General features: G+C 37.7%; 3 protein-coding genes across 5 annotated transcripts; 1 reads left to right on the top strand and 2 right to left on the bottom strand.

Moving 5' to 3' along the window:
- Positions 1-1,070: 1,070 nt before the first annotated feature.
- Positions 1,071-5,693, bottom strand: sar1ab (secretion associated, Ras related GTPase 1Ab). The gene is made up of 7 exons (XM_086170832.1): positions 5,608-5,693; positions 4,484-4,553; positions 3,860-3,979; positions 3,683-3,748; positions 3,497-3,600; positions 3,243-3,374; positions 1,071-3,148 (listed from the first exon to the last, which is right to left on the bottom strand). The coding sequence occupies exons 2-7, from the start codon at positions 4,539-4,541 to the stop codon at positions 3,032-3,034; spliced, it is 597 nt and encodes a 198-aa protein (XP_086026958.1). The 5' UTR covers positions 4,542-4,553; positions 5,608-5,693; the 3' UTR covers positions 1,071-3,031.
- A 494-nt stretch (positions 5,694-6,187) lies between these two features.
- ppa1b (inorganic pyrophosphatase 1b) lies at positions 6,188-13,589 on the bottom strand. Of its 3 annotated transcripts, XM_086170820.1 has the most exons (14): positions 13,450-13,589; positions 12,189-12,290; positions 11,391-11,455; positions 10,820-10,905; positions 9,746-9,810; positions 9,401-9,454; positions 9,121-9,240; positions 8,933-9,019; positions 8,651-8,777; positions 8,390-8,517; positions 7,887-7,972; positions 7,692-7,767; positions 6,866-6,905; positions 6,188-6,617 (listed from the first exon to the last, which is right to left on the bottom strand). In XM_086170820.1, exons 4-14 carry the CDS (start codon positions 10,878-10,880, stop codon positions 6,589-6,591), a joined length of 873 nt encoding a protein of 290 aa, XP_086026946.1. In that variant the 5' UTR covers positions 10,881-10,905; positions 11,391-11,455; positions 12,189-12,290; positions 13,450-13,589; the 3' UTR covers positions 6,188-6,588. The 3 variants fall into 3 exon arrangements, with proteins under 3 accessions (XP_086026946.1, XP_086026938.1, XP_086026930.1); XM_086170812.1 differs by lacking the exon at positions 11,391-11,455; XM_086170804.1 differs by lacking the exons at positions 11,391-11,455; positions 13,450-13,589 and adding an exon at positions 12,401-12,545.
- eif4ebp2 (eukaryotic translation initiation factor 4E binding protein 2) lies at positions 13,470-19,957 on the top strand. Its single transcript, XM_086170845.1, has 3 exons — positions 13,470-13,786; positions 15,976-16,155; positions 18,106-19,957. Exons 1-3 carry the CDS (start codon positions 13,654-13,656, stop codon positions 18,135-18,137), a joined length of 345 nt encoding a protein of 114 aa, XP_086026971.1. The 5' UTR covers positions 13,470-13,653; the 3' UTR covers positions 18,138-19,957.
- Positions 19,958-19,973: the final 16 nt, after the last annotated feature.

Genomic DNA, 19,973 nt, shown 5'->3' on the forward strand with positions numbered 1-19,973 from the left:
TTTTGTTTCTTTTTCTTGTTTTGAAGTTCTGTGTCTGAAAATGCTGTTGAATATTAACAGTATCTAATGATTTCAAGACATTGCCTTGCCTTGCAGCTATGTATTTAAAAAAACAGTTGTTAACTGCATATAATCCATAGTGCAAATGATCACAAGTGACATTAGGAGTGTCACTTGTTCAAATATGTTGGTAATCAGACCTTAGCATTACTGACATTGACAGTCAATGCACTCAATGGTCAATGATATCTTACAGTATGTTCTCACACTTTTGAATAATAAGAATAAGAATAAGAACAACTTATTTATCCTGAAGGAATTTGTTTTAAAACACTCAGATATGGCTATGACTATGTTTTCTTGCTGTTTGTCTCAATGTTTTTTTTTACAGAACATGACACCCAATGCGTTATCCAAATACCACCATCAAGTTCTAGATCTATATCTCACTGCATTCAAGGTGTGTTTATGTGTGCATCATTCATGACAAACTGTCAGCCTGTGAACACTCATGTAAAACAAATTAGCCATGACTTAAGCTAACACTATTAACTTGGTGTCACAATGGGGGAACACATACTCTGCACAAGTTTATTTGAGTTAGCAGATTTCTAGCATTCTGGTTCTGAACAAGAGAGAGAAGCGAGCGTCCCAGATTACTATCTTCACCCACTATTATAAGCACGAACTGCTCTGAGTGAATGGGGACAATAGAAACATGAACATAATACACGTTCTGTCTTTGACTTGTCCGCATTAACGGTTTTATTTGAAAAATTGCCACTAATTTAACTTAATTTAAAACCAAAAGGTGCATTGAAAAGGGTCATGCCAAATATTTGCAATAGTTCTTGGTTTACCGGTATGTATTCAATATAATAGTTATTATAGAATATAAAATTACAATTTTAGGTTTTACTATTGGTTAGTTAATATACTATTTTTTCAAAATATTTTGCTACAGTAGAAGTGTAAAATCAATAATTGAAAAATGAATAAAATGCACTTGTCAGTGATCTTATAAAAGCCTACACATTTCTGTTCAATAATAATAACCAAGTTAGAAGATCTGTGATCAAATATTTATTCTGCTTAAACATGGCACACTTTTATGTAATTCCATGACCTTCCCCTTTGTAACAGCTTTACAGTAAGCTGACAGGCTTAATTTAACATCAAGCAAGTAACATTTTTACTACAAAATATAAATAAGGTTTGTATACAAAATAATTTAATATACTCAATCAACTACTAATTCCATGCATATCTGTAGTGTATCATATTTCAAGCACCACTCGAGTACTCTCATAATATCGCTGCATGAGCAATTACTAATCACAAAGTACACAAGTAATTTCACAGCAATTTACCATAAAACAGATTTACATTTTATGGTTTGGCAATGCAGTACCCATATACTGAAACATTTAACACTGTTCTGCATGCTGATTAAATGCAATACAATACGGGTTGATACTAATAGTATTAATAAAAATGGCTGGCCTAAAGCAGTTGCCATATTTTTCAAACTATAAGTCGCACTTTTTTTCATGGTTTGGCTGGTCCTGTGACTTCTAATTAACATAATTTTCACATTGACAGAGCCTTGTGTCCAGTATCTGCTACACCTATTACTCCTGTACCACGGAAAATTCAAAATTCAAACATCAAGTTATAAAGACAACTGTAATAGACTGAACACAAATGCCCCCAAAAGGATAATCATATTCTGTAGATTACAAGCTGTAAGTAGTGGGTAATCAAGCAGCAGAAAGAAAGTTTGGAATTAGCGACAAACTAGTGAGGGACTGGTGAAAAGCCGAGAATACCCTTAACTGCAATGAGGAAAACAAAAAAGCTAATCGAGGGCTAAAAGCTTGATGGCCACAGCTCGAGGAACAAGTTCACAAATGGATGCTTGAACAACGTGCTGCCAGGAGAGGTTTGTCAACGGTCCGATTACGTCTCTACGCGCAAGTAGTTACCAATGTGGTTACTATAAATTACTTTATGGGAGGACCTTCTTGGTGTTACCGCTTTGTACTGTTAATATGTTACATTAACATACCAGATATCTGTTCAGCCTGTTGTTCTCTATTCTATTGTTATTACTATTGTGACATCCCTGCGGTACTGTTTAGAGGAATGTTCCGAGTTCCGTGATTTCCTTCTGGCTGTGAATGTGTTTTGGGATAAGAGAGAGCGAGGGGCGAGGTGGGAGGAGAGAGAGCACTGAGACGGAGAAGATTAAGTGAAGCCCCTGTTGCTTAATTGTTCCAATTGTTATAATAAAGACGAAGTTTAACCAGCAAATCGCCATTGTTGGGCACATCTGCTCAGGCAGATTTTTTGGCTGCTGCCACTTATACTCCGGAGCGACTTATAGTCCGGATAATACCGTAATTGATTTAAACAAACATGCAATTAAACAAGCATATCAATGCAGTTCGAGGTAGAGGACTACTGTTTTGACACTTCATTGTAAATACGAAAACTCAAGAGTTGCCCTCCCCTCAAAAAAGATCTTGCAAAACATAAATTGTACCTCAAGTTAGACACTGCTTCTAGGTACTCATCTTCATATGTGTTTCATTCACATTTAGATTTGGGTTTTTCAACCCCAGTGGCATAACTCTAAACACAAAATGTTAGCCACTGTAAGCTAACACCAGCTGCTAAAAATAAAGCCAAGTCAGACACTGGTTCACAGAAATGACATGTTCAATAAGCCAAATTCCCTGCAGACTTTACATATGGGTAAGATTTTCTGCATGAAGACTATTCCCAATACACTCAATTTGAGCATTGGATATAAACGATTATTTCTTTTTTTTGACCTATGATACGACCGGTAAGAAATTCAGACTACTTTGAACCCATGATGTTAACACAAAAGCACTTCCTACAACTCATTTGGCACAGTCATAATCTAATCTATGTGAACTATTTACTGCAGGCAGTTTTGTCCGGCAGATGAGTCTGTAAGCACAGGCAACTTTGACAATCAAGTGAAGTATGAATCTGTGGTGAATCAGTCAATATACTGAGATAACCAGCGAAAACCATCTCCATATCCTTGTCTCTTCAGCACACTACACATGAAGACCTCCATTGGCCTCAAATTCAGCTCCTTTAGTGACACTTTGCCCTGAAATATAAATCAAAATAAAATCTGTCACTCAAAATTCTAGACAGAAATTTTGTTTCAGCTTTGTCTGATGTTGATACTCTATCTCCACTACCTTTCCAGTCGTGTGTCCATACAGGCCAAACATTCCCCTGAGAGCATCCTCACTGATGGCCTCAGGACGATCTATTTTATTCCCAAGAATGAGAACTGGAACATTTGAGATGGTCTCATCTGTTAAAAGTGCCTAAAAGACATGAGATAAAGACAAATGTTAAACTTCTCATTACTGTCAATCAAAAATATGAATGATCGCTTTGATTCACTTGGAATGAGATAAGATTGAAAAAAAAAAAAAGATGAACCTACATCCAGCTCAACTTTAGCCTCTGCCAGTCGCTCATGATCAGCACAATCCACTAGATAGACAATACCATTTATCGCTGGCAGATAGTTCTTCCAGATCCTTCGTGCTGTGAGGGAAGAACTTTTTAGTATTTATGCAGGACATTAATAGCAACCATGAAAGACTGATTATATATTGCTTAGTCCCACCTTGTGTATGACCTCCAAGGTCAAACGTTGTAAAGGTCATCCCAGCAATGGTCAACTCTTCAGATGCTGAACAGAGTAGGGAATAGGATTTTAGGTCATAAGCACAAAGGACAAGGACAAAAAAAATTAAAGGCAGCTGATTGCAGAGGAAACAACATCCCTAATCACGATACATACTTGGATGTAATGTGGGAACATGCTGTCCAAGCCTGTCATCTCTGAGCATGTGCAGGAGTGTTGTTTTTCCTGCATTGTCCAAGCCAAGAAAGACCAGCTTACCGGTCTTCTTATATAGCCCTGGTGATAGTAAATGATCTTTGAGAATATGTATATAAACAACTACTTTTGTATGTTACAATAATAACATATTACACAAAGCAATTCCAGCATTTATTAATTCTGTACCAATGATTAATAGTGTCTTCTCAATTGTTCTTAATATGATCATAGCAACATAATAAAAAACTGAAAGCTGCACTTGTGCCTATTTAGGGTGTAGATAATGAAGTTTACCAAAAAACATGTTGCACATCCTTTGGTGGAAATCTATCTTTTGAGGCCTGATATAAATGTTTATTGGCCTTTGTTGATAGTTCTTTTTTTATTTAAGGAGGAAAGTAAAGTAAGTATCTAGTATATATCTTGTACAAAAAATGCACGATTTCTACTTTATCAAAAACAGCTCCTTTTCTGCTGTGAAAAAAAGTCTGATACTTTCAAAACAAACATTGTGAAGTTAGAACCTCAGGGATTAAACAATGTGGCATTTAGAGTTATACAAAATGTTCAACTTGTACAAACCTAAAAGTTGCAAGACACTGCTGAAGCCCCTGTAGATCCAGTCAAATATGAAGGACATTGTGTTGAAAGCCTGTAATGCAGACAATATCAGACAAATGATTGACTGAATTACAGCACATTTAAGATCCAACAACACTTAACTAAAGTATTCATGAACTCACATTACAAGTTGCATGACACCCTGAAATGAGAAAGTGTCTACTATCATATCCATGTACACATTAGTATACCACTGAAAATTGCATTAAAAAAATCTAGAACTGAAGCTTATTATTCCTGACCCTGGATAATGCTACTGGTATGTGTAAGCTGTGTAATCACACAGGGTTTTAAACCACGAAAGAAAAGCAGGGCAAACTAGGCAGTGAACAAACTTTAGATGCAGATTTGCCCAGAGTGCTGTCTCACTAGGTCATGCTGATCTTCCTTTGACTATTTTTATGATAAGTTGTGGGCAAAGACACATGATCCCCCACCTCTCTCTCTCTCTCTCTCTCTCTCTCTCTCTCTCTCTCTCTCTCTCTCTCTCTCTCTCTCTCTCTCTCTCTCTCTCGCTCGCTCACACACACACACACACACACACACACACACACACACACACACACACACACACACACACACACACACACACACACTCACACACACACACACCTGTCGCTTTGCGTAGGGCCAGATTTGCTTGTTACAGTGCATATCAGGCCTTCAATGACGAAGGAAACACACGCATATATAAGATTATTTCCGATCTAAAAACATCAAACCCAAATAAAGGGCTAGTGTGGTGTTTACTTACTAAACGTGTGGTTATCGAACATGTGGACACCCTGGTTTTATTTTTCCGAAAGCATATTATCGGCAATAACAGCATAAACCACAACAACTCGTGATGGGCTTTTTAAAAGAGAGAGTTCTAGTAGCTATTAGTTAGCTTGTCCGCGCAGATAGAAATAACGGCACAGGGTGTTGTCGAACGGTAAACAATGATGGTTGCGGTAAGTTGGTCATATCGAGTCCAGAGACCGACACAGTAACTTCTATGGGTTTTTCAAAACTAACAACCAAAGTAAAAAATAATGGACGTATGATTTGAGAGACTACCTTTGGACGCTGAATTAAAAACTCACCGTTCGCTTTTCTGTCCCTCTCTTGACAGAGTTCGTCCCGTCTGCTCTCTTGAAGCCGACAAGTTTGACAGTTTGACAGCCGGAAATACGTCATTCTGCAACAGGCGCGCCATCGCCCTTCGCCGATCGTGTTAGCGGATCATACATAAAGTTTTTGTATACTTAAAAAGTATGAAGGGAAAATATGTTTAAAAAACAGAATCGCTTCAGGATCGTCTCAGTTTCTCCGCTATTTAACAGTAGGATGTTGTTAAGTTTATTCTTTTTCAGTTTCCAAATTTCTTGTCCTTAAGACAGGTGCAAATGTAGCTGCTTGCCTTTGAGACACATAATGCTGTAATTATTAAGAAGTGCTCTGATACACGTCGATTGTATAGATAGATATTTTGCAGAATGGTTCTAATCAGGAATTTCTTTTAGGCCCAATTTCAAGACTTATCCTGTGGGTCCATGTAAAAAAACATGAGCATGTCGGTTTGTGTCTGTGCAATTCTTTATATCAGTGAACGCTAGGTTGCACTGCTACAACATGTAAAGTTCAAAGTTCTGCACAAAAAACAATGCTGTCTCATTTCAAGTCTGAACTTTCTTTTTAAAATACGCTTTTATTGATTCTTCAGTGCACATTATAGCTCCAGACCAAAGGACAAATCTCGTATTCTTGACCATGTAAACTATGTAATAATTTACACAGACTTCTCTTAGACCAGTGCCATATTGAAGCTTGTTTATTGTTTCCCTATAACCAGCAGGTTAAATGTCATGTATCATGCATGACAAAAACAATAGTGCAACATTATTTGCTTTTGCTTTTTTATCACTTTTTGACTTTTCTATTGGTCTGCAATATTTATCCACTTTTTCTATGTGTATCAGTTAACAAAACAGCACAAATCCCGTCCATTCCACCACATCCAGACTACTTTCAGGTAGGGGGGGAGAGGATCTCTTCTCTGTGCTCCAATGTTAAAAGCAGGTGGGTTACTTCTTCCCATAGAACCATTTATCAACTGCAAACAGAGAAAGCATTATTTATTCTCACAGCAAATTAAACAGAATATGGAAAATACATATTTATTTAGAAAAATGCAAATTACTTATCACTTGGATATTGTCTCTTTTATAATGGTCATAACAAAGGACTTAATGCGTCGTTCAAAAACTACAGAAATTCACAACTACTAGTACATTTCCGTGCACTGTTTAAAATGTAACAAAACTTTAAGAAATTCAATATTTTCATCAATACTTATGCTACCTGATGAGGGGATGGGTTCTCCTTTTCCACAAGGACAGGTCTGAAAAGAGTATTGTGAAACATGTTAGAGATAATTTTTCTAGCAATACCTTTAATTACCTTTGAAACCCCCCCACACACACGCACGCACGCGCCCACACCCACACCCACAATGCTTTCCCCCCATTAATCAAATGAGATATGTATAGAATGAAAATTACAAGAAAAGGAACTGTGCAGAGAAAACCAGTGTACTTAATATAAACCTCAGAATACATTTTCAATTTTCTGAAAATAGAGTGAGGCAGAATCTAAATACTTAATTCAGTTTTTCAGAACCAGTACATACACATTTCTATCAAAGAAAAGCAGGAACATTTCCTACAGTGATAGAAACATCTGTTTGAGAGCCTTTAATGGCCTTGGCAGAGAGCAAAACTCCAGTGCACAGCAGGAACCCCAAACCATGTGTTTGCTATTTGCATACTATATCAATACTTTTGGATACACAGAAGATTTCAGTGTGTGAACTCATGCCTATGGGATGGTCTAAATCCATTCATAGCTGATGATGTTGTAGAAAATTGGATGAGCTCGAGGTACTATTCATTGTAGAGAATCAGGAGAAGAACATGTGCGATCACGAAACTTTTTAACGCAGTTTTAGGTGCTGATCACACAAAGAAGAAAGCCCAACATATGCAGAATATGGCAAAGAGTGGACTAGTATCAGGCAACAGGTAATTCAAGCATAATATTATTATTAATGGTGTTTATCTATGATATTGTATAGTCAAGATCATTGCTAGATGAATTGTTACAGAAAGACAAACACGATGTTACTTACTTCACCAACAATGTCATTAGCCTTCTCCTTTGGGAGGTAGAGAGGGGAGCCACTTGCTGACACACAAGTGTTTTTGCTGTATTGTGTGAGAAAAAAATAATTCAAGTGTGATTAGAAGAGATTACATGTTTGTGTCTATTCGATCTAAGAGTAACTGCATCTTCTAGCTCTTAAACTAGGCTTCAAAGTGTTTACCAGTCAAGTCCACCCGCAGTTGTCTCTTGAGAAATGAGGGCTTTCCAGGAGTTATGAGTGGCCTTGATTATTTTGATGGCAAAGTCCTGCAATATAAACCAATAAACCTTATTTAACCTACACCTTACTTTGTTCAAGGGACACAAATTCTGTATCCAAATGGATCTTATCATGCCATCCCAAAAAGTTCTACATACAGTCTTAACTTGATCTCCCTTTATATAAAAAATAAAAGCTAGTGCTTCCACTGGCTCGTATATAATCTTAAATATTAGCATGATGGATCACTTTAATATTTCATTCAACTTTTCCTTTTACTAAAAAAAATGATAATTTTACCAGAATATGAAAACAATTACAATCCCTTGAAATTGTCTTTTCTCACAGCAGAAAGTGTCAGTTCTTTCAGTGAAATACAGGCAAATTTACAAAAGCGAAATAAACTGAAGAACAGTATTGTTACTTCAGTTAAATAATGTCTTAATCAGATATCTAAAACCAACCTTGTCTTTGAACTCTTCGTTGAAAGCAAATTTGTTCTCTGGTTTCCCATCTGGAACTTTGTACCTCCTGAACCAGTCAATCGTAGCGTCCAGGTAGCCAGGTTTCAGCCTCTGGACATCACTAATGTCTGAGCATAGACAGCAAAATGAATATATATATATAGATATATATAGATATAGATATGGATATAGATATAGATGCTCAGCTAGTAAGAGAAAGAAAAAAAATAGGGAGGGACATTATACATTTAAGCTAATTACCATTGAAGCTGCTGGCTTCAGGATCCTCTACATTGATTGCAATCACCTTCCAATCAGTCTCTCCCTCATCGATCATGGCGAGGATCCCAAGTACTTTCACCTTAAGTACCTCCCCACGAGAGCAAACCTGGTCAAGGCATTGCAGTATGCACATTGGTTTTGGTTTTCACACTCTTAATCAGCAGAAATGCAAGATTTGAATAGGTTTTTAGCTTATCTAGATTTTGAAGTGAAAAATTACAATGAACAGCATTTCCATAAAGCTGTAAAATAAATCCGTACCTTACTGCCAATTTCACAGACATCGATGGGATCATTGTCACCGCAGCAACCGGTGTCTCCATCTTTGTGTGTTGGATCCTCCCAGGTCTAAAAAAATATCTCAAATCAAGGCAAGCAAGTAGAAAATGTGGTGGATAAATGTATACCTTCCCATTTTAATGAAGATTTGTTTTTAACAAACTACTAACCTGTGGGATGGCTCCATAGTTCCATATGTAGCCTTTGTGTGGGAAGACATTAGCAACGAAACGCAAGTTGTTTTTCTTCACATCTTGTTTTATTGGGTTCAGAGGGTTTTTTGTATCAATCTGGAAATAAGTAGAGCAGTTACCATTATGTGTTTAGTTTAAAATGACACCAGGGCCAGACTACAGTAATGCAACCTTATTATCAAAGGGATGATCTTACACTGAAAAAACGCTGCAATGGAATACATAATGCAAAAGAAACTAAAAAAAAACCTCATACCTCCATTTTTGCATTTGTCCATCTTGGTACTTCAACAACCATATGATAGATTTTCTGTAAGAAGTAATAAATGATAATTTTCATTGAATAAGCAAGTTATTAGTTATATGTTTATATATATTTTTTCCCAAGTTTCATTAACAAGACAAACTGCTTGATCAAGATGATCAATGATGCACTGCAGTCACAACAGTTATTAATGCATCACACAAATATAGAATAAATGTAGTACATATAGACTAGCGAAAAAGACCATGACTTTGCAGATTTCGACAAAACTGCTGTAGTTGTACTTCCAGTGGCAATATCACAATTACGGGATATTAGTTATGGTTGAGTTCTTACCTGACCCTCATCGGCATACATTGGTATGTCATGGAGTGGTGAGATGTATTTTCCTTCATCGTTTTCTGTATGACAGTAAAATCACACACGTGACTCTAATTGGCTGACAGAAAGACACACATGGGGAGCTTTTGTATCTATAAGCCAATAATAACAGAAATAACGCCCAGTCTACAAGAAAACTGACCAACACTAACTTGAATGTTTGAAACTCCTTTTGCATCTTGCTAAATTCAGTGCCAACCGTTTACAACTGCAATCTTCAGAAATGTTCTAACGTTCGCCGACTACTGATTGCATTTTTAAAGTCGGTAGAACTCAGATGATCAACTGCATTAATTTGACACTTTAAAACTTTATGATTAATCATATATTGTGCTGGATTATGGTACTAGCTCAACATGAGTACACTCATTACACTGTAATGAAACTGTACTTTTCACCTGACAAACACAAGCTTTCTAACAATATTTTTTTTATTATTAATCCCTATACGGAAATTCGTTCTCTGCAATTAACCCATCATGGATGAACCGTGCCTGCCTTCTACCAGCGCCGGGTGAGCAGGTTAGGGGATCAGTGTCTTCCTCAACAAAGACGGTTCAAAAGACGGTTCGGCTACGTCCTGCGCCACGGCGCCCCATTTCGAGAGAAATCCGATTAAGTCAGGCGTTTTGCTAATTTTGATCTATTCTGTGCGTTTCGAGAAAACCCGGGTGACAAAAACTGATGAAAAAATGTACACCGGGAGTATGAGGGCGTTCGCCCAGATCCCTCAGGTAAGAGACCCACTATCATAGATCTAGTTCGAAACCGAAACCGCAGATAACGAAAATGTAAGCTAGCTCAAAAAACTCCGGACGTTTCATACAAAGCGGTTGATGTGACCAAAGGGGTGTTTTAAAGTGAATTCACCGGCAACATTACTAATGTCAATTGCAAAGCGTTCACGGATGTGATGAAACTGTCTCTGTATGCCTGTGACACGTGGCGGCTGCCTCGGGCACCAGAGATTTGTAAAGTCCATAAAATGTCCAACAAACAAATAAATTAATGTTGTAGACAGGTACTTACTGAAAAATATGCGGTAGTTGAGGGTGTTAGGGATTCCCCTTTCTTCAACTGAGTAGCTCATGTCGGGCGCTGGTCTGAAACGTAAACTGAACGGGGACAGAGATTGGACTCGGCTGAGGTTGCGCGGTGCGCCTGCGCACAAACATCCTTCACGCGCACGAATACAATAGAGTACTTATTTAGATACAAATGTTTTCTTTTGAAAGCAACCTTTGGTACATTTAATCACATATTTACAACAGATTTACGGAAAACCTTTAAATGTAAAATAATATGTGTGGACAACGTTATATTTCATCCCCATCCACAGAGAAATCACCTATAGGAATAAAGTTGTTATGCACTTAATATGAATCTAATGGTGGCAATTGGATTTTGTTTGGTTTCACATTTCATCTGAGTGGCTTATTCCGCTCTATGTGGGGGGTAAACCAGATGAGAGGTGAAACCTCTTCCAGAAGCGAAACAAAGTCCAGTTGCTACGATAAGATGTAACAAAAATATACCATGAACTGGATGACCGAGAACCTTCACAGACACACCCTTGGTAGTGAAATAATGACTACAATACCTGTATATTTTCTGCAAATCGATTGAAATGCTGCGCTGTGCCAACTGTGCGAGTTGTTCACACTGCTGTTAAAAAAATGATTGTGGTGTTACCCTTTCAGTTTTGTTATGACTTGCTTTCCACCAACACAGCTACCCAAGGGAGTGGTTCCTGTCTTTGATAATTCACTTATGTTAAGATTTTTGTCAGTCAGCTTCTTTGATAAACAAGTTAAAAGAAAACAAACTCTTGACAAAATATTGTCTTTCTGGCTTGAAACAATATTTGTCCACCACATGCTGAAACCAAAATATAAAAAAAGCAATACAAAGTTTTACAGCTTTGTTTTTTCACTTTCAGGGACAACTCACAGTTATTATAGCATGCAAAACCCAGTTAAAGCTAAAGTTGAAAAACAAAACACGCAAAAACTAGCAAACAAATGAAAAATATACGTCATTGTTGTGAAAGTATTCAAAGTTTCCTTTTCTTCTCTTTTCCTTTCGCCTGTTCGCCTTGGAATCCCAACAGCTTAATTCTACCAGTATATTAATATCGCTTCTCTGTATGTCCATTTACTTTTCATTCAAACATCCCTCCTGACATATTTTCATCAACCAACAAGAATTTAATGTGATATATGCTATATATCCTCCACCACCATCCCCCTGTCAAAAAAGACCAATGCCAGCAGTCCAAATGACTACAGGCCAGTGGCTCTGACACCCATTATCACCAGGTGTTTCGAGAAACTGATCAGGAGTCACATCACAAGAAGCCTGCTACCCACATTTGACCCCCACAAGATCGCACACTCACCTCATCTCAGGAGATGAGACAGCTTACAGGGATGAGGTGGGAAAACTGTCAGCAAGGTGCTCCAGGAATAGCTTCATCCTCAATATTTCCAAGATGAGGGAGCTGATTAGGAAGAGGAAATCAGATATTCAGCCTGTCCTTATCAATGGAGACATAGTGGGGAGGGTCCCAGACTTCAGATACTGGGGCACTCATGATAAGGAGGACCTGACCTGGACAAATAACAAGACGGCAGTGCTGAAAAAGGCACACCAGAGGCTGCATTTCCTGAGGATACTTAGGAACAACCTCACCAAGAAGCTACTTGTGTCCTGTTATCGCTATACTGTTCCTGAGCCATGGAATCTTACTGTGGTTTGCTAGCAGCACAGGAGCAGAAAGGAGGGCACTGCAGAGAACCATAAACACCTCCCAAAAAATTATTGGTCATCCTGTCCAATCACTTGAGGACATCTATAATACACGCTGCCTCAGGAGAGCTTGCAGCATTCTCAGGGATCCATCCCACCCTGGCCACCACCTACTCCGACCGTTGCCCTCAAGGAAGCGAAGGGCTACTATCTCCAAATTTCATTCCACTCTGTGTAAGAACATTACAAGTCTCAGAATATAAATAAGAGATGTTAAAATGATCACGTTAACTTTTTCTAAAGTACACTTTACCACCATAAACCATAATCAAAGTTGTCATGGCCCATTGCAGTGACATCATAGAAAGGAATTGTATTACTAAACTAGCACTTTCTACACCACATTTCCCTGTAAAAAGAAGCTTTTCCTCACTCTCATTACATCACTCGGAACTGTTGTCTCTTCTAGTAATCTGGATGTGACTGGATGTAAAGGAGGAGTACTTATTGATGTTGAAGCAGATTGGAAACTTGTGGAAGGCTTTCTTTATTCGATCACAAATTAAAATTTCACTTTTAAATTTTCAGGTGAGTTATTCATTAAGCTTGGTTAGTTTAATCATCATTTCTGCCCATAATAGACTGGTCTTTCATTGAGCCTCCCTTATCTTTGAATTCTGTACGGCTCACAGTCTACATTTCCCAGGTTTTTCTGTGAAAGTAAATCACAGTTTGTTCCGTGTACCACGAAAAGTTACACGTTTCAAAATTAACACATTTTCTTAATATTACATTAATGACTCTGAGTGTTAATTACAAGTTCACAAGTTAAGCGGTTCAACACAGATTAGTCAAATAAATAAAAATCGAGTTTTGTGCATTTTAAAAGGAGTCGGTTGTTGAGCTCTGACCTCACATCCGGCAGCACTGCGTCGTGCTTCCTGCCTTGCTGAGGGAGGGACGGAGCTGACGGCTGGGAGGACGCGAGGAGAGACGAGAAAGCCTTTGGGAAGACGCAAGAGAACGGGGAACGGCCCGGGTTTCCACCGTCCGTCGGGATATAAACACCCCAAATTTCTTTAGCGGCCGTAATTGTCACTGAATCGGCGCTGAAAATGTCTAACAGTCGTCAGCTTAGCGAGAGCAGGGCCATCCCGACCAGGACGGTGTTGATCAACGACACAACGCAGCTACCTCATGACTATTGTACCACCCCTGGAGGCACTTTATTCTCTACCACTCCTGGAGGTAATGGGGTTTACTCAGGGGAATTCAGGGGGACTATTTTCACGTTGTTTTTGCCCCCAGCAGACTTCCCCGTGCCCCTGTCATTGGCCTAGCTTGCCTTGTCATCCTGTTCAAAACAAAAACAATGCTAAGCACCGCCCCTCTGGCCCCGCACTTCTCTTGCAGAGATTCTTTTTCAATTGCCCAGAGCCCGAAAAGTCAAATAATTTTAGCACCATTATGCCATGTTATTATTCCGCTGTCGTTTAGGGAACAACGACTTATAGTGTTAACGAGTGAAATTCAAACAAATAAATAAACATTTGTAATCCGTGTTACATTCTGATGAAACATTGTACGTTTTACTTTCACGATCGATCAGTCAATCAACATGATCTTTTAATATGCCGAGCAACAAGAAGCAGGTGTCGGGAGATTAATGAAAAGGATAAAAATACTTAGCTTAAATATCCTAGTTAGGTATTAAGACCCAACAAGCGTTTAGGCATGGAGGGATGAGCACCATTCTGCCCTAACACATAACCAAAGTCTTTGATCATGTAAGTAGAGAAGTAAGCACATAATCTGTTGAAGGTATTTATTAAGCATGTGATTTGGCACAATCAAACCACCTTTCCTTAAGGCAATGTGCATATTCTCAATGTGTGCGTACTCATTCAGTCATTTATCGAATGTTCTTTATTTAATTTGTAACCTGTTAATGTTCAGGCTGCATATTAATTGTACGATTAATCACTGATCATACTTATGTCAAATTTGTGAATAGGTAGAGTACAGGGATAGAGCATTACTGCAAAAGCCAACGCGAAATGCTGCCTAAATATAGGAGATCTCTCAAAATATATGCACCTGGGAAGATAAAGTCAAGGATGATAAATCTACTATTTTTCGAGAAACTACTATAACCCTAACCTAACCCTAACCTAACCCATCTTGAATATATGGAAACGAAAAAGAAAAAACAAAAAGACATGCACTCAAATGCAGGTTTGGAATTGTTCATGGCATGTCCTGGCAGTGCTTGCACGAACAAAGCCTTCATAATGCTAGTATCCACCCCTGTGTTGCCGAGACAGGTAAATATCATTGAGTCCAACTCGTTTGGTATTACTTAGTAATCAGGGGAGCTCTGGAGAATTTGTTTAGTGAAAATATGAGTATTTGTTTAAGGCATCGGAATCATATGCACAACTGTTCATTTAGATACAAAAGACAACCGTGTTGTTTATGATGTCTGAAATATTGTAAATTTTGCATATGGATCCATTCCGATTTGATGTTGACTTAATTCTCCCCGGACTAGGATGATTAAACTTCTTTTTTGAGTACGTTTGTAGTCTAGCCTGGTCACATCTTCTACCAAAAATAATTGCAACCAATCCAGCAATCTTAAATTTTAGCCATCCTGCTCTTGTTCTGCTCACTATTTAGAGAGAGCATTTTTTAAATTTTTGTGTGTGTAATATTACCTGTTTTGGAGAGAAGGTCAGAGAAGCCAGACTGAGATGGTTCGGTCATGTACAGAGGAGGGATAGAGAATATATCGGTAGACGGATGCTGGAATTGGAGCTGCCAGCCAAGAGGTCTCGAGGAAGACCAAAGAGAAGATTTATGGATGTAGTGAGAGAGGATATGAAGGTAGTTGGTGTGAGAGAGGAAGATACAGAGAATAGGGTTAGATGGAGAAAGTTGACTCACTGTGGCGACCCCTGACGGGAAAAGCCGAAAGAAGAAGAAGAAGAATATTACCTGTATGAAATTAACTGAAAGTTTGCATTGGCACATGAGATATAGGTGCCAAGGTATGAGATACATTGGCACATACTGCTGAGAATGAGTATTCCAAAGAAGCATGCATGATGAAAAAGTTAATTTAAACATGGAATCTGATTGCACTCCAAAGGGTTCTGATGGAAATGGTCAGGAATCCTCTCAACAATGTGGACTGGGATAAAACCTTTTCTTTCGATCAGCTGGCAACTGGTTTGGGTTGTACCCCGCCACTCGCCCAATGACAGCTTGGATAGGCTCCTGCATTAACAACCCTAAATGCAGGATAAGCGGTAGATAATTAATGATTGAATGAATCTTGTTGTGACTCAAACAAAGCAAAATACTTAAGAGTAACGTCATAATAGATACTCGTTCAAACTGATTGGGGTTATGTATTCCTGTGTATTTTATTGCAGGAACCCGGATCATCTATGATCGAAAGTTTTTGCTGGACATGCGCAATTCTCCCGTTGCCCAGACTCCCCCAGCTCGCCTGCCTGTCATCCCTGGAGTTACCAGCCAAAATGTCCTCAATGAGAACCAGAAGACTGAAGCCAATAATCATATCAACAACCATGACGGCAAGCCCATAACCGGTAAAATTTAATGTTTGAGTTGGTTAATTGACTTCCGTGACAGGGAGGGTCTTTTTATATTGATCAACAGGATCAAATCTTACCCAGGAAGTTGAATGACAGTTGATTGAAAAGTACCAAGAAATAATAAGTATCTATAGCCCCGAAAGAGAAACATTATGGAAAGTATGGTTAATGCATTGCTTCTCAAATATAGGGATACGTACGACCCCAGGGAACATGCTTATGGTGTAGTATTAGCTCTTATGGTGTAGGTTTTTTTTGCACCAGGCGTGCGCAAACACAGAACACAGAGCAGGAAATATGAAGTGCAGTGAACAAACCCTCAAGGGACACCACAGAAAAATATTTAACAGGGATGATAATGAAGGCAGTGAGAGATGGTGATAATGAGTAAAACGAATGTCACCCAAAAGCTAAGACAAGGAAATATGATGAAGCGTATGTAGTGCTTGGCTTGACTATAACTACAGTGGGAGACAAGGCAGGACTGGTGTGTTTTCTGTGTCTAAAAACATTAGCAGCCGCTAGGGTTATTTCAGCAAAAACGTGCCGAATATTGGCAACAATTATCCCGCTTTGAGAAAGCTACTTCAGTAAACCAGCGAGCACTGTTATGTTAATAAATGTCAATTAAGTTATTCTTTGTTGCAAGTTGATCTATATTTCTTTCTTTTCCTTTCTTTAATGTTAATATGAATTCAATGTTGTGCAGAGGTGTACAATTTTATAGACAAAATAGTAGAGTGGTGGGGGATGTAACAGAAAATAACATGGGTTAGCGCTAGGTTAATGCAATGTGTAATAAATGAGTCTGTAATTTCTATATTTAATTGGTCATTACTCAGTAGTTCTATATCTATCTTCGATAATCTCTTGCAAATTTTCATATATTAATTTTTGGCGGTCTTTCATTATTTTTTTTTCTTTTTGTCCACATATCAGTACTGTATTTCCTTGCTCATTTTACGTAAGCTGCAAAATTTTTTCTCTCATTTTTAGACAGGATATTTTCATTTTTATTTTTAGTGAACATTTTGATAAATTCCTTCTGTTTTTTAAGTAATTCCCATTTCCTTTGAATACATTTTTTTCACAAAAGGCAGTGAAGTTTTAGCAATTTACACCCACAAAAAGTGACACATTTTGTACACAAGATATTTCTGCACATGCAACATTAAGATATATCTTTAGGCTGGTAAACTTCATTCCACATGGTACACATGCTTATCTTTGTCCAAGCAAAACTTCCAGGGATGTCAAGTGCAATTTTGTATCATTCTTTTAACAAACAAGCTGTAAAAAATGTTTTCTCTTTCACATTTAGTGCTCAGAATTTTCCATTTGGTTTGGGACACACTTGACCAAATATTGACTTTTACTCATGAACTGATGTTTTTCCATTTACTTTAAATAACTGCTGCTTCTTGATGCTTTGCTTTTTTAACATTGGAATCACACTATCCATATTTATTATAATCCACACCATGAGGAGGGGTTGCAAAGTCCTACTTTTGAAGGGGAAAAAAATCAATAATCCTCTCAAGTATTTCCTTGACAAACTAGAAATGACGTCATTATAATTTCATGTAATTACTTGCCATATATTGACCTATCAAAATTTGTTAGTCATGACAGTATGTCATAAGCTCTAGGTATAGGATTGTCTATATATTTAGAAATGATACTAATTTGAGCCGAATAAAAATTAAATGTATAAATGTTCCTATTTAGAGTTGGATATCACCAGTTTCTTAGTTTTGTTGTATTTTCCATATTCTCCCGAGGAGAGTGTCCTCTCGATTGATAGAGAGTTTGGATTAGAGTTAATGCTGTGTCCAATTCACCCTTTGTTGTGTCCATCTAAGGACTGATTCAACACCCTGCATTAATAACCACCCCTTTCAAAAAAATGCCTTGACAACTTGTCTGTTTTCTGTTTGTTTTAAGGTGATGATGCTCAGTTTGAAATGGACATCTAACCAACAGGAACAACACAAGGAGAAGAAAATGACCTGGCAAGACACATGCCAGTGGCTTGGCTTGTAGAAACCAATGTTGTGAGCCCTCATAGCAGCCATCTTCTTTAGCTCTCCGTCTTGCTGCTGGATGTAATGTGATTAAACCATGGGGACACAGTATATCATACATAACAGCTATGGGGGAGGGGGGATTCTGGAAGCTATGTAGGTGTATTTGAATTGATTTCCTTAGTTGCCAGTCTAAATCCACAACCATATAACAAGGAGTTGGCCATGAATAGTATGCATTCATACACACATTGCTTGCAGTACTCATCTTACAATTTACTGTCAGCCAGGACCCTTAACAGAGCACATGGTACAACAAACAATATTCCATCAATTGAGGAGAGGAAGTGGTAATTTTTAGTACTGGCCTTAAAATGAGCTTTGATATTCATCAGCCTTTGATTTTATTGACCCTGGAGCTAAATTAGTTTCTCTTTGAAATTTTTAACTTCTTTAAAAGCTCCATAATCCATTGTGTGATCTGTTTAGAATCAAGCTATGGTTTCTAAAGGGATGCTATGTATTATTTTCCAATCAGCCAATCAACTGTCATGCCATTCCAAGAAGTCAGTTTTCGGTCAGTGACAATGGCTTCTACCACATTCCAATGTTTTGCCGGTTAAAATTCAATTTTGGCCATCATTTAGCCACCAGTGACAATATAGTAATTTAAGACTTATTCATCCAGTGGCTAACTTTTCACGAAGGATAACATTTCTATATATTTCAGCATGGTGATTCACCACTGGTGTGTCCTTACTGTAAAAGTTTATAGACATCTAAGAAAAATAATTCACATTTCTTCCATAGATGTGAAAGTTTCTTTGATTTTGGCTTTCTGTGTTGGCAAGAGCTTTGTAGTTTCAATTGGAAAACAACTAAGCAAGGATGTATTACTTGAATATCAAGACCATATAAATATTTATAACAATGCGGAAACTGTTGTGGCCCAATGTTAATCGTTGGGTAAAATACCAGAAGATTTTTTGAAAGACTTGAATTAAATGATGTTTTGTATGCATTTTATTTTTTAATACAGTTTCTTAATATTAAAGGTATTGGTTAGGGTTTGAGTGCCTACCAAACCTTCAGATTTAGAAGTGTCAAAAAAAACAGAATACAATGTTTGCATTTGGTTTGATAGGTGCCATTCCTCAGTCTCCTAAATCGGTCCCCAGTGTCCTTAATCCATTTTAAATTTTCTTATTTTTTCATGTATCACAATTTCCTGCCCATGCCTTACTTAAACACAATGCAGTAACTAAACTTGGGTCCTTGTCATCAGTTTGTACTTTCCAACAGATGTTTATTTTTTCACTCTTACAGTAAAACAGGTAACAATGTTTTCATCAACTGAGCAGAATAGGATTTGTTAATATGCATATTTTCTCCTTCCTAAATGAGTAATGGAGCTTTGAAGCATGAATAGTGCCCCTTCTTTGTTTTTTTTTCTTTTTTACTTTTTTTTTAAAATACCACATGCTTAACTATGTTTCATCTGATGGTCCAGGTGAATAAATCACTACCAAATATTTGTTTCCATTCAGAATTCAGATGATTTTTCTACTCTGTGTTTTTGTCAGAACACAAATCTATTTTAAATCAGTTTGCTTTCGCAATGAGGGCTTAACATTGTGTGTTGAGAGATATTTGAAACAAACTTACTGTAACCTTCTGTTCTGATTTGAAATAACTTTATTTTAAATTGAACTTAAAACACCAGTGGACACTGTTGCTACAAGATCAATAAAGTTCTGTAACAAATGAAGTAAGATTGGGTTTTTAATT

The sequence above is a fragment of the Fistularia commersonii genome, chromosome 2 (genome assembly GCF_037954325.1).
Source record: "Fistularia commersonii isolate RoL2024-O1a breed Wild chromosome 2, RoL_Fcom_v1.0, whole genome shotgun sequence".
In the NCBI taxonomy this organism is placed as follows: domain Eukaryota; kingdom Metazoa; phylum Chordata; class Actinopteri; order Syngnathiformes; family Fistulariidae; genus Fistularia; species Fistularia commersonii.